Source organism: Moschus berezovskii, chromosome X (assembly GCF_049115385.1).
Source record: "Moschus berezovskii isolate FMDL1 chromosome X, NW_MosBer_1.0, whole genome shotgun sequence".
NCBI classification, from domain to species: domain Eukaryota; kingdom Metazoa; phylum Chordata; class Mammalia; order Artiodactyla; family Moschidae; genus Moschus; species Moschus berezovskii.
Genome location: NC_142488.1, coordinates 54,608,625 through 54,627,289, shown reverse-complemented (window position 1 = coordinate 54,627,289; position 18,665 = coordinate 54,608,625). Strand labels below are relative to the sequence as shown.

The following is an 18,665-nucleotide window of genomic DNA, read 5'->3' as shown; positions in this document are numbered from 1 at the left end:
GACACTGGATACATTTGGTGAGTTGGTGTGCGTAGCCCTGGGTATCTGCCTGGGACTCCGGAGGCCCATTGGGGTGCTGTGTGGGTGTGTATGTGCACATGAGACGTGCTGGTGAGCTCAGAGGCTGTGTGACCAAGCATGTGTATCAGGAGCCATGCGTTACCATGTGTGACCTGCATGCACACGTCTGGGTGGCTTTCTGGAACCTGACATCCTGACGGTCCCGAGGCTGCTTCTGTGCTGTTGTCAGGGCCTGCGTCGTATGACACTGCACCTGTGGGCCTGGAAGCCGGCTGTGGGTGTGTGCCTGGGGGGACGTGGGTTGACTGTGTGCGGGTGTGACTGTGTGACTGCAAACTTGAGGTGGTATGAGTGTACTGAGGCAGGCTCTTCATGTTTTGGGGGTTTGTATTGAGTCCAGGGGACAGGATTGTGACTCTTATGTGTCCTTTTCCAGCTCCAAGGTCATCTGTGAGAGTGGCTGAGGCAGGCTGTGTGTGTGTGACTGGTTGTGAGGTCTCAGTTTGGCTGAAGAGTCCATCACAGGGAGCTGGGGAGTGGGCGCAGGGCTGGGCCTGGGGTCCCTCTGAGCATCCTTGGTGCAAGAGCATGTGATCCAAGAGGGCAGTCAGCTGGGGAGTGGGGTCCCTGACTGGCAGGACAGCGCACACCTTACTTCTTGGTCCCTGCAGGCATGTCCAGGGCCGGTTGCCCCTGCCCCCAGCCACTTCAGTCCCCTCCCCTGTCCTCCCTTCTCTCCTTGGCTCTGAGATCAGGGGCCAGGTGTGGGGTTGGAACACCTGCTAGGCCTCTGGCTCCTCTTCTTGCGGAACTCAAACTCATCCACGGTCCACACAGCCCCCTTCTCGCTCTCCACCCGTACAAAGCACTTGTGCAGGCTCAGGTTGTGGCGGATGGCATTCTGTGCAGGGAGGACCAGCCAGCAAGGCCAGGGCCAGGGGGGTGGGAGGATCAGGCAGTCATGCACTGATGCCAGCAGTGCCCACCCCAAACTGAGCTCCTGCCCTTTCGCAACACGCCTCCAAGCCCCCTCCCAGGCCCACCTGTGGTGGCGTTTGAGGCCCTCCCAGCCACTGCCCTGTCCAGAGGAGCTCACCTTCCAGGTGGCCGGGTGGTTTCTGAAGAAGGCAAACATGCGTGTGAACCAGTGATAGATCTCGTTGAGTGTCCGCTGCTTCTCAGGAGCCTCCAGGATGGCCTGGAGGTTAGGGGGTGTGGGGGTGAGGGGAGCTGCTCCCCCGAACGCACCCTGACAGGGGCACTGGCCCACCTTGGGCTGGCCTCTGACCTGGGTGGAATTGTGGGGACAGGGGAAGGAAGGGAGATGGTGAGGGGTGACGGGTCAGAGACGGTTAGAAGTGGGGTGAGGGTGGGGCTGGGATGGGGTTAGGTGAAGGATCAGAGCTGGGGTTGGAGTGACATCTGGTTCAGGGTCAGGGCTAGAGTGAAGTTAAATTTCTGGGGTGGAGTTGGAGCTCTTGGGATGGGGGTGGGGTGAGATTTCAGGGTTTAGGAAGTTTAAGGGCCAGGGATGGGGTACAGTTAGGGGTTTGGAAGGAGTAAAGGGCCCGGCAGAGTTAGAGGTCAGAGAAGTGACTGGTTAAGGGTCAGGCTGGGGATGAGCTGGGGTGAGTCAAGGGGCGAGGGGTGGGATGACGTGTAGCATTAGGTCAGGAGGCAGAGATGGGCCTAGTTATTTTGTGTGTCTGGATTGTAGGTCTTGATTGTGTGGTCATTTAAGGATCAGGGATGGGATTGGGTGTGGAGTGAGGCTGAGGGTCTGGGAATTTGATCTGCTTGGATTTAGGAATGGAAATGTGTCAGGGGTCGGTGATGACGGCTGTGGTGAGCCTCCAGGTTTGGATGGGGTGAGGCAGGTGAATGAGTGGCATTGTGTAGGGTTAGGTGTGGGCCTGGGATGAAGGTCCAGGCGGCCTCTGGTGAAGCCTTGGGGAAGGCATTAGGGAGATTAAGATGAAGGGGTTGGGATGGGGTGAGGTGAAGGGTCAGGTATTACAAGGAAGGGGTTGGGGGTGGGGTCTAGCAGGGGGATGTCGTGACAGACGGGTATGTCAGGGCTGAGGAAGGAGTTATGGTGAACCCGAGGTGAGCATAGGGGAAGGGCAGAGATAAGATTAGTTTGGGGGCTATTTATAGGCCCAGGAGGCAGTTAGGCATGGGGTTGAGGTGGCCATTAGGAAAGGGGTGGATTTAGGTCCTGCTCTTGGCTTGCCGTGGCTTGGATGGCAGTTGAGGTGTGGGTTTGGGGTGTAGATGGGGGATCACACCTAAGGCATGGGTTTGTTCATACAGGAGCCCCCCTGGGGGTGTTTGGTGAGGGAAGGTCCTCCACCCCAGTTCTCTCTTCCTTCTCCTCAGCCTGGCACCCTGCTTACCCAGCGGATGAGGGTGGCATAGGTGAAAGGGGGCCGCATGTTGTGGAACTTGAAGTAGTCCATGTTGTGGAAGAACTCTGTCAAGAGGTGGGGAGGGATCAGACGCCATCTGTGAACTCCTCACTCCCTCTCCCACCCTCTGCTCTCCACCAGCTGTCGAGTCTGCATGCCTGAAATCCCACCGTGTACACCACTTTCCAGGATCACAATCACTGTTGGCTAAGCACTCTACGTAAATGATGCCATTTCCTTTTTACACTGCTCCAACCACTATAGGGCTTATTCTTCCCAAGGTTTAAAAGTAGTAACTTCCACACCAAAAGGATGTAACTGGTTAAGTGGCGGGGCCAGGAGGGCACTCAAAGGCCCTGATCCCTGTTAAACCCATAGCCCAGACCTTGTGAGTGGCAGGGGATTGGTGAGCTCGGCAAGGCACCCTGCTTTTTCTTGGTGGTGGGGAGACAAAGAGTCCCTGGGAATTATTAATCTAGCTTTCTCCCTCCTGATGATCAAATGGAGTGAGTAGCTGAAGCCCAGAGTGAGTGAGTCCCAACCTCCAGGGAAGACAGGGCTAGACATCTGAGACCACAATGGGGGCTTGGAGGCCATGGAATTCCAGACAGGAAGCTTTTGCAAGCAGTTGCCATTTCCCAAAGGCTGGGTGGCAGTGGTAGGGAAGAGTGGTCCCCCGCCTTGTACCAGTTAGGGAGATGGTTCAGGACGCACTGTGTAGGACACGCACCACCCTTACCTGGGAATGTGCTGTTTCCGTGGCTGCCCCAGAGGTGCCTCCGCACGGCAAACAGGCCGTCAGGGGCCTCCTGGGGTCCTGGCCAGGCCGGGACGGTGGTGCCTGGGGTGCCAGTGGCTACGATACAGCAGGAGCCCTTGTCAGATGATGCCTGGGGGAAGAGGGAGGGGCTGCTGACCCAGAGGCTTAAACTTTCCACTTTAGTTTTAAATAAGTGTTTTTTATTAGCAAAAGCAAGGGCGTCCTCAGTTCCACTCTGAGGTGGAATCCGACGAAGCAGCACAAACCCTATTTATTACAGTGGAGGTGTGGGCAAATGGGTGTTAGAGCACCAGTGATGGGGCCACAAGCTAGGGTTGAATTGGGCTTTTCTGCCACCCAACTGGGACCTTGGAAAAGTCACCTAAGCCTGCCTGGCCTCAATTTTCCTCATCTGTGAAGTGGGGATGATAGTAATACCTACCTCACACAGGCATCATGAGGAATTAAATAAGGTAACATCACCAAAGTGCTCAGAAACAACGCCTGACACCCAGGGCTGGCTTCTATATGATCGCTGCAGGTGCCCAGGGCCCGGCACTTTGTTTAATGTTCTGCAATCATCATTTTGAAATCCGAGCCCGGCGATTTCATTTTGCACCAGGCCCTGTGAGTTATATAGGTGGTTCTGCCAGCAGCACATGGTCTCTGTTCAGTGTTGGGTGATTTGCTGTTGCTTTGCAAACTCAAGATCGTGATGTCTGGGGATCTTAAGATCAGAGAGTTTGTAAGCAGAAGGCGACAGATTCCCAGGTCTGGGTCTGTTTGGAGCTGGGGACAGGGGCCCAGAGATCCCAGGACCTGGGTGCAAGGATAGGTCCCCTGCCCCCTGCAGGAGCCTCTCCCACTGCCCAGCTGTCCGTGCCACCTGTGGGTCTGGGGTGGCTCACCGCAGATGGAGCCTTGGTTTGGGCCATCTTCCCGGCCAGATGGGCCTGCATAGCACCCAGCTTCTCCTTCTCCAGCACCAGCTGTGAGGACAGGCACAGAGTAAGGCCTCGACCCGCTCTTTCTCCTCCACTTCTTTGCCCGGGCTGTGGTCTTCCCTGGGAGTGCCCTGCCCCCTTCCTTCTTTCAGGCCAGGCCCCTTCCTGGGTGAGCCTGGCTCCTGGCATGGGGTGGACTGACCATTTACCACCCCCCCACATCACCTGTTGCTCCAAAGATTGCACCACCTCCCTCTGGAGCAGACACTGCGCCCTGCCCTTCTCATCCAGGAGATGGTCTGCCTGGCAGTGCCTGGGTAGGGGGAAGAGTCCACGCAGGTGACCATGGTGGGCCCAGCCTTCCGGCTCAACATTCTGAGGGGAAAGGGCTCAGACTCTCTGGGAGGAAGGTCTCTTCAGAGTCTCAGCCTCCCTCCCCTCTGTTGAGCTCAGTCTTCTTCTCACACCTGTCATTCCTTCGGCACATGCCACTGGGCATCTACTGTATGGCCAGGGTGCTGGAGATGATGATGGATGGGTAGTGAGCTGAGAGCAGGCCAGGTAAGTGAGAGTGGGAAAGGCATTCCAGATGTAGAGGACAGCCTGTGCAAAGGCCCGGTCGTGAAGACAGGATGCACTGAGAGAGAGAGAGAGAGACAAAGAGAGAGAGAGTGTGTGTGTGTGTGTGTGAGAGAGTGTGTGTGTGTGTGTGTGTGTGTGTGTGTGTGTGATGGGGCTGAGAGGAGGTAGCAACAGTGAGGATCTGGCACTTTGGGGATCAATAAAATCAGACTGGTGTGTTGGCATGACAGGGTAGCAGGGCAAAGCAGTTAGGAGTGTAGATTCTGGAGCTTGGCTATCGCTCAGAAGCTGGGTGATCTTGATCAAGACACTTAACCTCGCTGGCCTCAATTTCTCTGTCTGTAAAATGGAGGCAATCATAGCACACACTTCTATTGTGATGCCCCATTATACAGATGAGGAAACTGAGGCTCACAGAAACTAAGTAATTTGCCCAAGATCAGAGCCCATGAGTGATGGAGTCAGGCTCTGAACCCACAGTCTCAGCTTTTGCCTCTTTCATCTTACTTCCCTATCAGGATGAGGTCTGAGCTGAAACCCGCACCCCCAGACCTCCTCCCACAAACTGCCCCCCACCTCTGGACCAGAATGGGCCTGGTGGGCCCGGCTCACTCACTTGAGGAAGTCCTCTGGCTCCTTGAAGACCTTCTCACATCCGGGCCACTTGCAGACACCATTTGCCAGCAGTGAGTAGGAGCCGTGGGGCACAGTTGAAAGGGTGCTGAGGGGACAAAGAGTGTCAGGGACGGCGGTGGCAGGGCAGGGAGCCTTCCCAGCCCTGTGCACTGACCTGTCTTTCCTAGGCATGCCGGGGCTTGGGAAGGTGCAGAGCAGTGCTGGCTCCCTGGACACCCACTCCAGGCTGGCCACGTTGATCCCTGCAGTGGGGACAGGGCATCTCTGCGTGCCAGGCTCTGAAGCTTGGCCCCGACCAGGCCTCTCGTTTTGAGCTTCTGACCCCCCCTGAGTTTAGCAGGCCCAGACTCCCAGGGGGCTCTGTGGTCCCTAACCTCCGAAGCTTCTGTAGAGCAGCTCAAAGACTGTGCTGACATTTCGACTAACTTTGCAAAAGATCTGTGGTTCTGGGATTTGACATTCTGCGTCTTTAAGATTCTGACATTTTTGAGAGGTTGGAATTTCCAAGATGATAAGACCTGACCCCTCTGGCCCCCCAAGGGCCGTGATTCAGCAGCCCACACTCCTTTAGTTCAAGGATTGGGGGCTCTGGGGTTCTGTGGAGCTGCGGGGTACAGTGTTACCAGGTGGCAGGCCGGGCCGGGCCTTGAGAGAGAAGAGCCCCGCAGCAGCAGCGGGTGGTGGGAGGCTGATCATGGCTGGGCTGTCCAGTGGGCGCACCTGCAGCACAGGGGTCCGGTCATGGGCGTCCACCGTTGAGAGCTGGGGGCACATGAGGGCTGTGGTTCAGCCTGGTCCCCTCCCCAGTTCTCCCACCTGCTCCACCCTCGTACCCATGCTGAGCTGGTACCTGGTGCACGAAGTGTGGCCTGTCCTGGAGAAGCGCCTGCAAGTGGGGCGAGGGACCCAGCCGAGCTCCAGAGGGCGCCACCATGACAAGGGGCACTGTGGGCATCTGGGGGAGGCAGGTGGGAGGCATGCTATCCTCATGCTTGTTCTACGTGTCTAATCCCTATACTCCTCACTGCAACCCTGCCTACTAGGTACTCTGACCATCCCCATTTTACATACGTGGAAACTGAGGCTCAGGGAGACCGGGTGACTGTTTCAAGGTCAAGCCAGCTAGTAAGTTTTGGAGCTGGCTTCCATCCTGTCACCTCAGCTCCACGGGTCCCCAGCCCTTTGTCACATGGGGGTGGAGACACACACGGCTATGCCTGTGGGACGATGATGGGGTCTCCTCTCCTGAGAGACGGGTTGGGAGGTCGGCGAGAGCCTCGAATCTCTGAGACCTGCTATGTGGGGACTTTCTTGGCCCCGTGACATCTGCATAAGTCACAGACTTGCCTGGGACCCAGAAAACCACTTCCTGTGCCCCGGCTGGGCCCCCCTCCCAGTGCCACAGTAAAGGTCGGCACCTGTAGGCCCAGGTGCCCCACCCTGCCTGCCCAATCCTGGACCCTAGGCCTTACCTGCAGCTGCGATGGTGGCACGGGGTTCAAGGAGGAAGAGGAGGTGTGGGCCCCGCTCCGGAGATCCCGGCCTTGGAAAGTTGTCCCCGGGCTCTTGGTGCCCAGCTGGTCTGAGGCCTTGGGTGCAGCCCTCCAGCTGGGCGAGGCTCCTGGGGATGGGCTGAGTACCAAGGAAGGGGCCAAGGGCTTGGCTGGCCTGGGGTTGGGCATTGGGTCCTTGTCCAAGGGCAGGCTGCAGGGACACAAGAAGAAGGAGTTACATGTGTGCTGGGCTGTGCATGTATGAAATACTCAACTGTTTGAACCATGTGGACACCCCCTCTGGTCAGAGCAGGCATTGGTCAGGGACTGTCCCAAAGGGACCCCCAGCTCTGGTCACATGTGTGTTCATGTGGTCACACATACTTGGTGTCAGGGACACAGGTGTGCCTACTATGTCTCCAAGCACACCCCCTGTGCAGACATACATAGATGGAGTACACAGCCTGCCCGCACACACTGGCACAACTCTGCTGGGGAATTCAGGCTGGTTTGGGGGGTTTCAGTCAGGGTAGATCTCAGCACTTGAGTGGTGGACTTCAAGCCTCCGCCCTCCTGTCCTCCCGGAACTGGGTACAAGCCACACAACCTTTGCAGACCCTGCCAGGACTGGGTTCCGATTTTCTCCTGGGAGCATTGTTACCCCAGTGACTTAGGCATATCTGGGAGTAAGAGGGGGGCATGGACTCAAAAGATCCCTCTGGCTGCTGTAAGAGGGGGATGCTCTAGGGAGGTGAGGGTGGAAGTGGGGGGAATAGTGAGGAGGCTGCTAAAACAGTCCAGGCAAGCAACAGTCCAGACCGGGCTGATGGTGGTGGGGATGGTGAGAAGTGGGTGGATTTGGAGTTATGTTTTGAAGGTGGAGTCAGGAGAACTGGATGGCAGCTTGGATATGGGACGTGAGAGAGGGAGGATCATGGTGACTTATGGGGTGTTAGCTGGGCAGCTGGAAGAACAGAGCTGACATGACCTGAGATGGGGAGACATGGGGGAGCAGGGTTGGGGGTCATGATCCAGGTGTGGGGGGACATGGAAAGTCTGGCATTAGATGTGCAACTGGCAAGGCCAGGTAGGAGCTGAGTGAAGAAGTCTGGAGCTTAGACGGGCATCTCTAAGACCATCTCCACGCTCCCACCCTGCACGGAGCTGGCAGGGCAGGTACCAGAGAGGAGGAAATACAGATTTTCTTGAGCCAGGGCTGGTACAGGCTCCTTGACTTGGCTCCCACCAGAGTTTACCCCAATCTCTGCTTTGCAGGCCTGCCTCCCAGCCATTGCTCATGCTATTCGACCTACCCGGAATGCTTGCTCCTCTTCCTGTACGCAAGCCCTGTCCAGAAAGTCCTCCTAAATGGCTCCAGAACCTTATATTCTCTGATGGGCAGGGCCTTGGTTTCTCAGATTCATGTAATCCCAGTCTGAGAGGAAGCCAGAACTGGAAGGGACTGCCAAGCCCAACTTCCATGCTATGGAAGTGGCTAACCAGGTATAGTGTCCCACAGCCCCATGGTGACTTGAGAACTCTACTTTCTCCAGAAAGTGTGTGCGTGTGTGTGTGTTTATGTCCCAATCTCACCCCACAGCACTGGGATGGGCACAGAGCTGCTGAGAGCAGACCTGGGGAGTGGAAGGGAGGGTTTTGAGGGGGCAGTAGCTCATTTTTTCCTTTGCTGTCAGCTCACAGGGGGTGTCAGAGCTATGGTGCTGAAGGAAGTAGGGGTAAGAATCCAGGTATTTAAAGCCCTAGTCTTTCAGGGGCTTAGGACATTGCTGCTGCTGCTGCTGCTAAGTCACTTCAGTCGTGTCCGACTCTGTGTGACCCCATAGATGGCAGCCCACCAGGCTCCCCCTTCCCTGGGATTCTCCAGGCAAGAACACTGGAGTGGGTTGCCATTTCCTTCTCCAATGTGTGAAAGTGAAAAGTGAAAGTGAAGTCGCTCAGTCGTGTCCGACCCTTAGCGACCCCACGGACTGCAGCCTACCAGGCTCCTCCATCCATGGGATTTTCTAGGCAAGAGTACTGGAGTGGCTTGCCATTGCCTTCTCCGGCTTAGGACATTACTGCCTGAGAATTAAGAGCCTGGGTCTATGGAGGCTCAGAAAACAAGGGCCAGAGAGTGTCGAAGACCCTGAAGACATGAGTGAATGAATGAGTGGATGAAGGCAGGCAGAGATCACGGTGAGGCTTGAACAAGCCAAGGGACATTAGGCTGCCAGCAAACCATCCAAAGCTATGAAAGATGCATGGACAGATTCTCATACCCCTACGAGGAACCAACCCTGCCGACACCTTGATCTCGGACTTCAGCCTCCAGAACTGTGCAACAAATCATTTCTATTGTGTAAGCCACCTAGTTTGTGGTACTTTGTCACAGAAGACCTGAGCAAACCAATACCGATTCTGGTGGATGCATGAATGTTTCCCAGCACTCTGGCCTGGTCCACAAGGCTAGCTTGTGGTCGGTTCTCCAGTTGCCTGGACCTTGGCCAGAGCATATAAGAAACCACTCCCCCAGATACATCTGGAACCACCTGAGTCAGGGCAGCATAGATACATTCTCAGAAAGGGGCCGTGGATATGGTCTGTCTGGTGGTAGGGTACCTGGAGGGCCAGACTGGGCAGCCTGCTTCCTGCACTGTCTGTTGGGGCGTCCCTTTCTGAGTATTTCTCAGAAGCCACATGGAGGATGTTTCTGGGACACAGATTGTATTTTCGTATCGGGGTCTGCATCTGAGCCCTGCTGTCACAGCCCCCGACTTCCCCAGATATTTCTGCCATTGACGTCATGGCGGCCGGATGCACTGGGCTTCATCAGTACCAAGGAGGAAAAGAAGGGGGCAGGTACCCCACCCCACGGGTTTCATTCCGAGAATTGGCCATCCCGTCCTGCAGCTGGTTTGGCCCAGGTGGGGTGACGTGAGTGCTGGCGGATGTGGTGAGTGACGTCCATCTGGCCACCATGACGAGCCCTGGGTCCTATAGACCTGGTCCTTCTTGGGTCACGGAGAGGCCCAAGGTTTGACGCTTGGGGAGCGCCATGCAGACCCCACAGAGACTGGGGCCCTCGGAGTCTTCAAATGGTACCATGCCAGAACCTTAGAATCATAGAACATTATTTCTTAGATTCAGAGGATCCCAGAATCTCAAACCCACAGACTCTGTGGGGTCCATGGGCTCAACTTCTCAGTATGTGAAGGCCAATGTCCCTGGTGCCTAAATTCACTGGAACTTCCTGAAGTTCACAGTGCCTCCTGCCTACCAGGCCTGGAATTGCAGCAAGCCTCCCCTCGGCCTCCCTCCTAAGTTCTGGGAAAGCAGGAAGGTCAGAATCATCCTCTCTGCTTCCCCCAGTCTGGAACCAGGCTCTGACACTAACCAGCTGTAACTCTCCTCAGGCTCATATGTAAATTGAGACAATAATAGTATCCATCTTCCAAAGTTAATGAGTACTAAATGCTTAATGAAATGTCAGTGATCAGTAGATGGACCCATGAAGGGTCTGTCTTCCTGTCCATTCTCAGAGAAAGCTCTCAGACTCACAGCCACTCTGCCAGAGATGGGGGAGGGAAGGAAGGGGACGTTGAGGCCAGCACACCTTTGGCTAGGACCTCATGGTGGGAGCAGGAAAGGCCCTGGTCTTTGCCAGTAAAGTGTGAACCATCAGGCTCTCTGGAGGGGCCCCAGGATAGAGTGCCAGGGACCAGTGCCAACTCTGGGGACACGGCTGAGCCCTGCAGCCAGACTCACAAACAGACTGACTGATGTCCCTCTAGTATTACCACCCTCTGGCCATGAGGCTTCCCGACTCATGGGGCCCTGGGACCCCACCCAGCCTAGCTCTTGTGAGGCTGGCCCCACACTGTGACCCTGAGGGTCCAACTTGTGAGAGGGCTGAACGGGGAATGGCAGCAGATGGGAGGCAGCCCAGGGTTCCCCTGTCCCTGTGATGGGTGCCGAGGAGTGGTCTGAGGCCCACGGTTGGGGAGAGACAGAGCCAGGGCCCCTCTGAGAGTCTCGGGATCTGAGCTTGGGTCTCAACTCTGCCACTGTGTCTCTGCAAGGGCTTCAGGGAGTCCTCCTGCCCATCTCCCGGCCTCAATCTGCCCCCTCTGTATGCTGGGAAGGGAGGGGTGTGGAGTGAATGAGGGCCAGGGGCCTTGTGCTCTGTGTCTGAGTGAGCAGCTAGGTGTCTGCAGGCCTTTGATTCGATAACTGCCCTTCTATCCGGGGGAATGGCTGGAGACAGGGATACAGAGAGACAAAGAGAGACAGAAACAGACACAAGCAAATTGAGAGACCCAGAGGACAAGAGCTACAGAGAGAGATGGGAGAGACATGGGGTGGGACAGAGAGAGACACTCGGAGAGAAAAACAAAGAGAATGAGAAAGATAACGAGAGAGGAGAGACAGTGAGGACGAGCAAGGAACCCACAGGAGCAGAACGTCAAAGACAGAGAACAAGAGACAGAAACAACACAGGGAGATGGGGAGAGACAAAGAGACAGATAAGGGAAACAGAAAGAGACAGAGGAAGAGAGAGGGAGACGGAGAGAGACAGAGAAAGAGATGCTCCAAGTAAGAACAGTTGCTGGTCTCTGGCTGGAGGAACTGATCCTTTCTTATTCCACAATTACAAAGGGATAACAAAGGGCAAGGTGCCAGGGCTTTCAGTGGGTGCTGCTGCGTCGACTCTGTGCGACCTACCAGGCTCCCCCATCCCTGGATTCTCCAGGCAAGAACACTGGAGTGGGTTGCCATTTCCTTCTCCAATGCATGAAAGTGAAAAGTGAAAGTGAAGTCGCTCAGTCGTGTCTGACTCTTAGCGATCCCATGGACTGTAGCCTACCAGGCTCCTCCGTCCATGGGATTTTCCAGGCAAGAGGACTGGAGTGGGGTGCCATCGCCTTCTCCGTTCAGTGGGTGCTACATTGTAGCAAAGAGCAACAATCACAAAATGCTGTGGCCCTGGCACCAGAAGAGAAACTGAGGAACAGAACAGAAGGGGAAAAGCTCAAATACAGACCAATGTCTACAGGGAATGGAGTTGTGATGAATGTGGCATGTGGCATTTCAAGCCAGGAGACACTGAAAGAGACTGTTTAACAAATGTTTCTGGGATAATTAAGGGGACAATAAAGTTAATGACTGACCAGTCCATTTTCCCACCAACCCCTCCCAGCCCAGTGTGAAATGTCACCCTCATCATATACTCTAAAATAAATTCCAGATCCATTAAAGGGATAAATAATAATATCTTATATTGATCTTGGGTTTATTGTATGCCAGGCCCTATGCTAAGCATTTAAGAAGGTTGAAAGATTTAATCCTTGCAACCACCCTTTGAGGTTGGTACTATTATAACCATCACAGTACCTATGAGGAAATAGAGGTATAGAGAGGTTAGATGCTTGGCTAAAAATCACACAGATTGCTTGGGCTGAGGTTGGGTTTGTCCCAGACAGTCTGGCTCCAATACCCACACTCTTAACCTCTAAAGTAAATGGAAAAAATGAGGCCATAAAAGAGAATAGAAGCCAACACAGGTGAACATTTATCTCATTTTCAAGTGGGAAAGGACTTTCTAAGCATAAAACCAGAGACAATAACCACAGAAGAAAAGACTAACCTCGTTGACAATATAAAAACATCATAAGCATCACAAAACAGCAGAAATAGAAAAACAACTTTAGCAAATGATGAACTGAGAGAGAATATTTGCTGTATATGTATGGCTGAAGGAAGGTTAATATCCTTTTATATAAAGAGCTGTGACACATCAATAAATTAATGAACACCCTATTAGGATTAAGGACATGACCAGACAACTGGGAGGGGCGGGAAGCATGACTGGTCAACAAACAGTATAAATTATCAAAAGGTGCAAATTTCAACGACATGGTAATATTTTTCTTACCTGTTATGTTGAGAAAGGACTAAAAAATGATAATACCCACCCATGCTTAGCTCAAGTAGAGGGAACATAAAACAGGACAACCTTTTGGGAGAACAATTTGCACAAAGGGTCAGAAACCTTAAAAATGCACAAACCCTTTGCCCTAGCCACTCAACTTGTAGGAATCCGAGGGATTAATCAGGGATGATTATGGGAAAAAACTAGAAACAACCCAAATGTCCAAAATCAGCACTTGGTCAAACCAGCCGTGGTTCACACCAATGTGAGGATAGTCTGGACAGTTATAAAAGATCATTTTATGTTGAAACATTTTTCAGTGACCTACAAAAATGCTCCTATTCATTGAATAAAGCAGAAACAAAATCAACAGATAGCCTGATAGCATGATTCTAATTTGGTTTAAAAAAAATACAGTTAACACTCAGTGAGCACTTGCTAAGCCTGCATAGAGGAGGTCACACTGACCCTGAATGATCTGCTCTGTTACTGGACATGGATCCTGGCCACACACACACACACACACACACACACACACACAAACCCAGGTCCTAAGGGTATGATTCTGCAGCTAAACCATGGTTGACAACAGTGTGAAGTGCCCCCCAGGAGGCTCTCATCATGCGGCGCAAGCACAAGTTCATGTTAAGGGCTCAGGCCAACCCAACTCCTCTTTTGATCAGGGCAAACAATTGAAGCTCATTCTTGTAAAATGTAAATGTCCTTCTCAACGTTAGTTAGCACACTGTTATTAACCGCCAACTGTATAAAGTTCTGTGCTAGACGTTGGGGTGCGGGGAGGCAGGCAGGGAGAAGGCAAGATGAGTTAATAGGAAAGGCGGTAGGAGAGATGGAGGAAAGGAGTCAGATGGAGTGTGGTCAAGATGGAGGAGACAGCAACAGGGGAGATGGTCAGAGCCAGAGAGAGACAGAGGGATGGAGATTGTGCATTTCAAGGAAAGACAGAAAAACAGTGGGGCACAGAAACATGAAAAGAATGAGACAGAGAGGGATGGGAGGTATCAAGAGAGAAGAGCCGAAGAGATGCCGCAGACGTAGTTGAAATTTCCAGTTTTACCTGTATAGTACTTCAAGTTGTTCAAAGCTCTGCAATTCATAAAGATTGGCAGTTGATATATTTAAAATATCTTACCCATCCACACTTTGATCCATTTATTTATCTTTGCCTCTGCCTCAGCACTGATTAAGTGCTTGATCTATCAGTCTTCTGGCATTCGATATTACTATTATTAACTGTAAATAGTACCTTACCTGACCAGGACCACAGGAGCTGTGTGCGTCTTGACAGTCCCCAAGGGTCCCCGATCCCCTCAATGTCTACCTCACCGTCGTTTCTTCCGTTGTACCCACATCTGGTGGGGGAGAGTGGGGACACTCACCTTGGTGAACTGGACTGACAGAAAAGGATCAGCTTGGCTTGTGGGAAACTGTCACATATCAAAAACAACTTTGCTTTTATACCGAGAAGAAAAACCACGGTGTGGAAGCCACAGACCTCTCTCTTCTAATAATCCAATTTTTTTTCGATGAGTGTGTACGCTGATAATCACAGGGTGGGGGGGGTTCTCATAGTTTTTTTTTTTTTTTCTCTCTCTCTCTCTCACTCGCTTGCTCTGTTTCTTCTCTTCTTGATTATGAGACTTAAACGGAAATTTTGAAATTTTGGGTTTTTTCTTTGCCCTTTACGAGTCATCTGAAAATATGATTTCTTCCCCTCACTACAGAGGTGAGAGGTATCAATGAGATAACAAGGCTCATGAGAAACCACAGTTTTTAAAACAATTGTGTAGAGTTAGAAAAAAAGGGAAAAGAACTCAAATAAATCACAGGGGCTTCTCAGGCAAGATAGAGATGCCACTCCGTGAGTGAAGGTATATGTAAGGGTCTCCGAGGAAAGGGAGAGACGAACTACAGGCTATGCATGGATGGGAAACGCCAGGGAAAGAAATGAAATAGGGTTGCATTTCCAGAGGCCTTGCTCTGGTCCAGGCCTGTTTACCCTTAAGTGGAACTGACATGGTCATCATGCTCTTACTGCCCAAGGATGGGGAGCTCTGGGCATTCTTGCAACCCATCTTCTCACTGAGGGTGAGGGGCATAGAAGTTAATTCACAGAGAAAAAATGCAGGGAGTCCCTCCCTACCCCCTCACAATTCACAGAATCCAAGAGTCTGGGAATCACTGGCTCCCAGAATCCACTGAACATCACTGAATAAGGAAAGGGAGAAAAGTCTTGCCTCATTATATCTTAGGGCCTGAGAACTCTGACCCAGAGGCTACCCTACCAGTAAGGTCCCAACCAGGCCCCAGTATTAATATATCCATCCTTGCAAAGCCCGTTGGGACCCCAAACTTCTCACAGTCAGGTACATCATGTTCTGATGCTTCTGAGGCCCTCAGCCGTTGTAATTTTCTACTCTGACAAATCCAAGTTTCTAAGGATTTAGGATTCCAAATATCCACCATCATCCCCATAGCTGACAGTTATCTCAGATTTTCCATGTGCCAGGCACAGCACTGAACACTTCTCACAACTTATCATGTTCAATCCTCACCACAGCCCTTGGAGATCCATCTGTCATCACGGCCGTTATACATATCGGGAAAACGGGAGACATGAGGTCGTCCTGCAATGTGCCTGGGATCGCAGAGCTGGTGAATAGGGGCCCTGTGTTCCGTTGGTGGTGGAGTTTGAAACCCCCATGTTTCCTTGAGCACAATGGTCTCACATTTTAAATTCTAGGCTGCAATGACAGGGAGGTTCTGAGATTTGGAGATTCTTCGGGGGGCTTGAAGGTTTCAGTTTGTCCAAGACTTGGTGGCTCCATTTCCTCACCTCAGTGAGCATTCCCTCCAGTCAATGGTCAACAGGTGTGAGAAGCCCCCAGGGGCTTCTCCAGATAAGCCATGGCTGAGACTCTCTGCCCTTGGCACTCCAGTGCCTTGCAGAGCCTAGGGTTCTGCCATCCATCGTCTACTCCAACCCGTCTGCAAGACTGGCTTCAGGCCTGGGGAACAGAAATTGGGAAGAGTTTATTCACATGGTATAAACCTCCTGTCCAAGACCCACCCCTTCACTTCTTTTTTTCCCCATCACCTCCCAAGTTGTCTAAAGAAGGAGAGCCTCTTTCCTCCACTCAGACTTACCTTTCTGGAAAAGCACAGAGGGGCCTGGTGGCCTGGCTTTGTAAAGACAAGAAAAAAAAAAGTGAATAGAGAAAAAAGACCTAAAAAAAAAAAAAACAGCTAACAACAACAATAAAGAAAAAAAAAAAAAGCAACTCTCCCTACCATTAGTTCAAAACAATTTCACTGGTTGAGGCGTTTGAGGTGGTAGGACATGTCTGAGACCCAAAGATGGCCCATATGTGCTGAGCAGCCAGGGGAGGCACCAAGTGGGGTAAGGTCTCAGGCTGGAGGCCTTCAGGGATCCTGCGTATAGAAGGAGCTTAAAAGATGTGGCAAGTGGTTAAAAGCAAGAGAGGGGGTGAGGAACGTGCTTGTCAGGAAGGAGTCTGACTTTACGGATGTCCCCTTGCTCCTTGGGGACTTGGGGGGTCTGAACTATATAACTATAAACCAGGTCAATTCTAGAAGCTGAGGCCCCATTCCCTGCCCCAGGACCTGTTCCCTCCTGAGAAAGGGGACTCTTTTTTCCCTTTCAGAGTCCAAGGTGTGGGGTGCATCCTCCCCACAGGGCCCCTACCCATCCTCTCACTCAGTGAGAGGAGCACCAGAAAAGGAGGGAGAAGGTTGAGTGAGGGGTGATGCTGCTGCTGTTGGGGGCCAGGACTCGTGCACAGTGAGGACCAAGGTGTCAAGTGGGCAGAGGCCGGGGTCACCACCTCTCTGCACTGGACTACATCCTCTCGCAGGGGAGGCTTCTGTGGGAGAGGGGACAGGGTTAAATAGAGAGGTTGGCAAAAGTCCGCAGAGAAGTGGGCCTTTGACAAAGATTTGAAGGAGGTGAGGCGGGAGTCAAGTAGATGATATCTGAACAATTCCAGAGGAAATAAGCCAGTGCTAAGATCCTGATGTGGGAGTGTGCCTGACCTGCTCAAAATATACCAAGGAGGTCCGTGTGGTTAGAGTGGTACAAGTGAGAGAAAGAGGGGTAGGATGTGAGGTAAGAGAGGGGGCTGGAGGGAGGGGCATTGAAACATACAGGACCTTATAGCCCATGGTAAGGACTTTGGCTTTTACTGAGTGAGTAGGAGGCCATGGGAGGGTTGTGAGCAGGGGAGAGATGTGAACTGTCATAGGATTTAACAGGATCTCTTTGATTGCTTGAGTGTAGAATGTACTGTACGAGTGAGGGTGGAAGCAGATGCATCAGTGAGAGGAAGGCTACTGCAGTAATCCACGTGACTGATGATGGTGCTGGCAGTGGAGGGAGTGGGAAATGGCACATTTGGGAAATATAGCAAATGGAGAGCTGACAGGATTTGTTGAAGGATGACAGTCTTAGGCCAGACCAGGACACAAACGAAGGAGTTCCTGGACTACTTAACATGTTGAAATTTTAGGTGAGAAAAAAAAAGTTCTATCTTGTTTAAGCCCATATTATTTTGTGTGGGTTTCCCTGTTATTTGCAACTAAACATATTAGTTCCTGGCCCATGACCCTATCCTGGACACAGACCTGAGGAGGGGAGCCCGCTGGGAGAACTGCCTTTCTCCTAGGGATGTTGTGAGTCAGAACCTTCCATACAGTGGGTATTCAGAAAATCCTCCCAGGATGGAGGGAGAGTGTATGAATGGTCATGTTCAGTGGACACAAGCTACAATTCTGTTCCCACAGGAGGCAGGGTCTCAAAGTGAGAGTGGAAGGGGAGTGAGAAGATTTCATTAGATGACCAAGAAGGAGCAGTACTCTTGGAGGAGGGAACAGTAGGAGTAGAGACCTGGGACAGAAAGAAGGGAGGTGAGGCCTCTGTGGGGTGTGGAGTTTGAGTCAGGCAAGAAAGACAGGGCTCTGATTTGTGATTACATTAGTCAATGTCTGCCAACACACCCAACCAACTCCTGGATGCATACAGTCATCACTCAGTGTTTCTGAGCTGGAGTTAGAAAAAGCTAATCTTCCCCACAAAGCTCTGACTCTCATTTGACCATTCACTCAAGAATGATGCCAAGTCTGGAGAATACTGAAGATGATAATCAGGGGCATTCTTGGCTAGTGGTACCGCTCAAGAAAAGGCTCAGAGCTGGGTGGGGCAAGCCCAGTAACTGCGACAGGAGAGGTCCGTTTTGCCTTCTTAGGTTTCACACGAGGATGCAATCTAGGTCTTCAGGGGCTCTGGGCATTCACACTCCTAGGGCAACAGGGAGTCACAGAGGATTAAGGAGAACGTAAATTCATCCATCAGAGGTGTACTCTTCCTAAGGGCTGCCTATATTCTACAGATGAGTGGCCTGATCACCCTACAGCTCAGGCGGCCTACGCACCGTCCTCTTCTCTGGCCTCCTTATTGGCTGTTCATCTCCTTCATAACACCTAAAACATCCCAGTTGGTTCTGCTCTTTGCAGCCCCGCCTCCGGGTCCTTCTACACTTTCTGGCTTCGGTATTGGTTCATCCCGTTCTAGCACTGCCCTTTGCGGTCTCAACTGCTTTCACTCTGGCTCCCCCATTGGCTACCCGGCAGCTCTTCCTTGCTACTTCATCGCCCACCCCATTGGCTCTTCCCCTCCCCGCTGAGGCTGCTGACACAACCTCCTGTTCATCTTTTTTAGCCTCCTTATTGGTTACTTCTGCCCTGGCACCGCCCCTTAAAGGCGTAGCGCACACTTACAAGACTCTCCATTGGCTCACTGCAGCTATTATCGTCATCTTTCCTTACATCACCGGCATGCGGCTCCCCATTGGCTCC

At 52.4% G+C, this 18,665-nt stretch overlaps 1 protein-coding gene across 4 annotated transcripts; it reads right to left on the bottom strand.

Annotated features, from left to right (window-relative positions):
- Nucleotides 1–5: 5 nt before the first annotated feature.
- On the bottom strand, nt 6–18,076 carry FOXP3 (forkhead box P3). 4 transcript variants are annotated; one of them, XM_088833729.1, is made up of 14 exons: nt 16,086–18,076; nt 15,942–15,977; nt 15,350–15,802; nt 14,046–14,146; nt 6,824–7,055; nt 6,202–6,306; nt 5,975–6,113; nt 5,332–5,593; nt 4,359–4,446; nt 4,098–4,178; nt 3,169–3,319; nt 2,418–2,494; nt 1,118–1,219; nt 6–922 (listed from the first exon to the last, which is right to left on the bottom strand). In XM_088833729.1, the coding sequence occupies exons 5-14, from the start codon at nt 7,031–7,033 to the stop codon at nt 773–775; spliced, it is 1,365 nt and encodes a 454-aa protein (XP_088689855.1). In that variant the 5' UTR covers nt 7,034–7,055; nt 14,046–14,146; nt 15,350–15,802; nt 15,942–15,977; nt 16,086–18,076; the 3' UTR covers nt 6–772. The 4 variants fall into 4 exon arrangements, with proteins under 4 accessions (XP_088689855.1, XP_055249384.2, XP_088689854.1 ...); XM_055393409.2 differs by lacking the exons at nt 14,046–14,146; nt 15,350–15,802; nt 15,942–15,977; nt 16,086–18,076 and adding an exon at nt 14,174–14,365 and having other exon boundaries at nt 5,332–5,436; nt 5,506–5,593; XM_088833728.1 differs by lacking the exons at nt 14,046–14,146; nt 15,350–15,802; nt 15,942–15,977; nt 16,086–18,076 and adding an exon at nt 14,174–14,390.
- Between the last annotated feature and the right edge of the window lie 589 nt (nt 18,077–18,665).

Bases quoted from the DNA above. Each gene is read 5' to 3' on its own strand.
- FOXP3 (XM_088833729.1), bottom strand. From the start codon at position 7,033: ATGCCCAACCCCAGGCCAGCCAAGCCCTTGGCCCCTTCCTTGGTACTC. The intron at 3,320-4,097 runs GTGAGCCACCCC...CTCTTCCCCCAG, and splicing joins AAACCAAGGCTCCATCTGCG to GCATCATCTGACAAGGGCTC. The intron at 923-1,117 runs GTGAGCTCCTCT...CTCCCTGCACAG, and splicing joins ACCACCCGGCCACCTGGAAG to AATGCCATCCGCCACAACCT.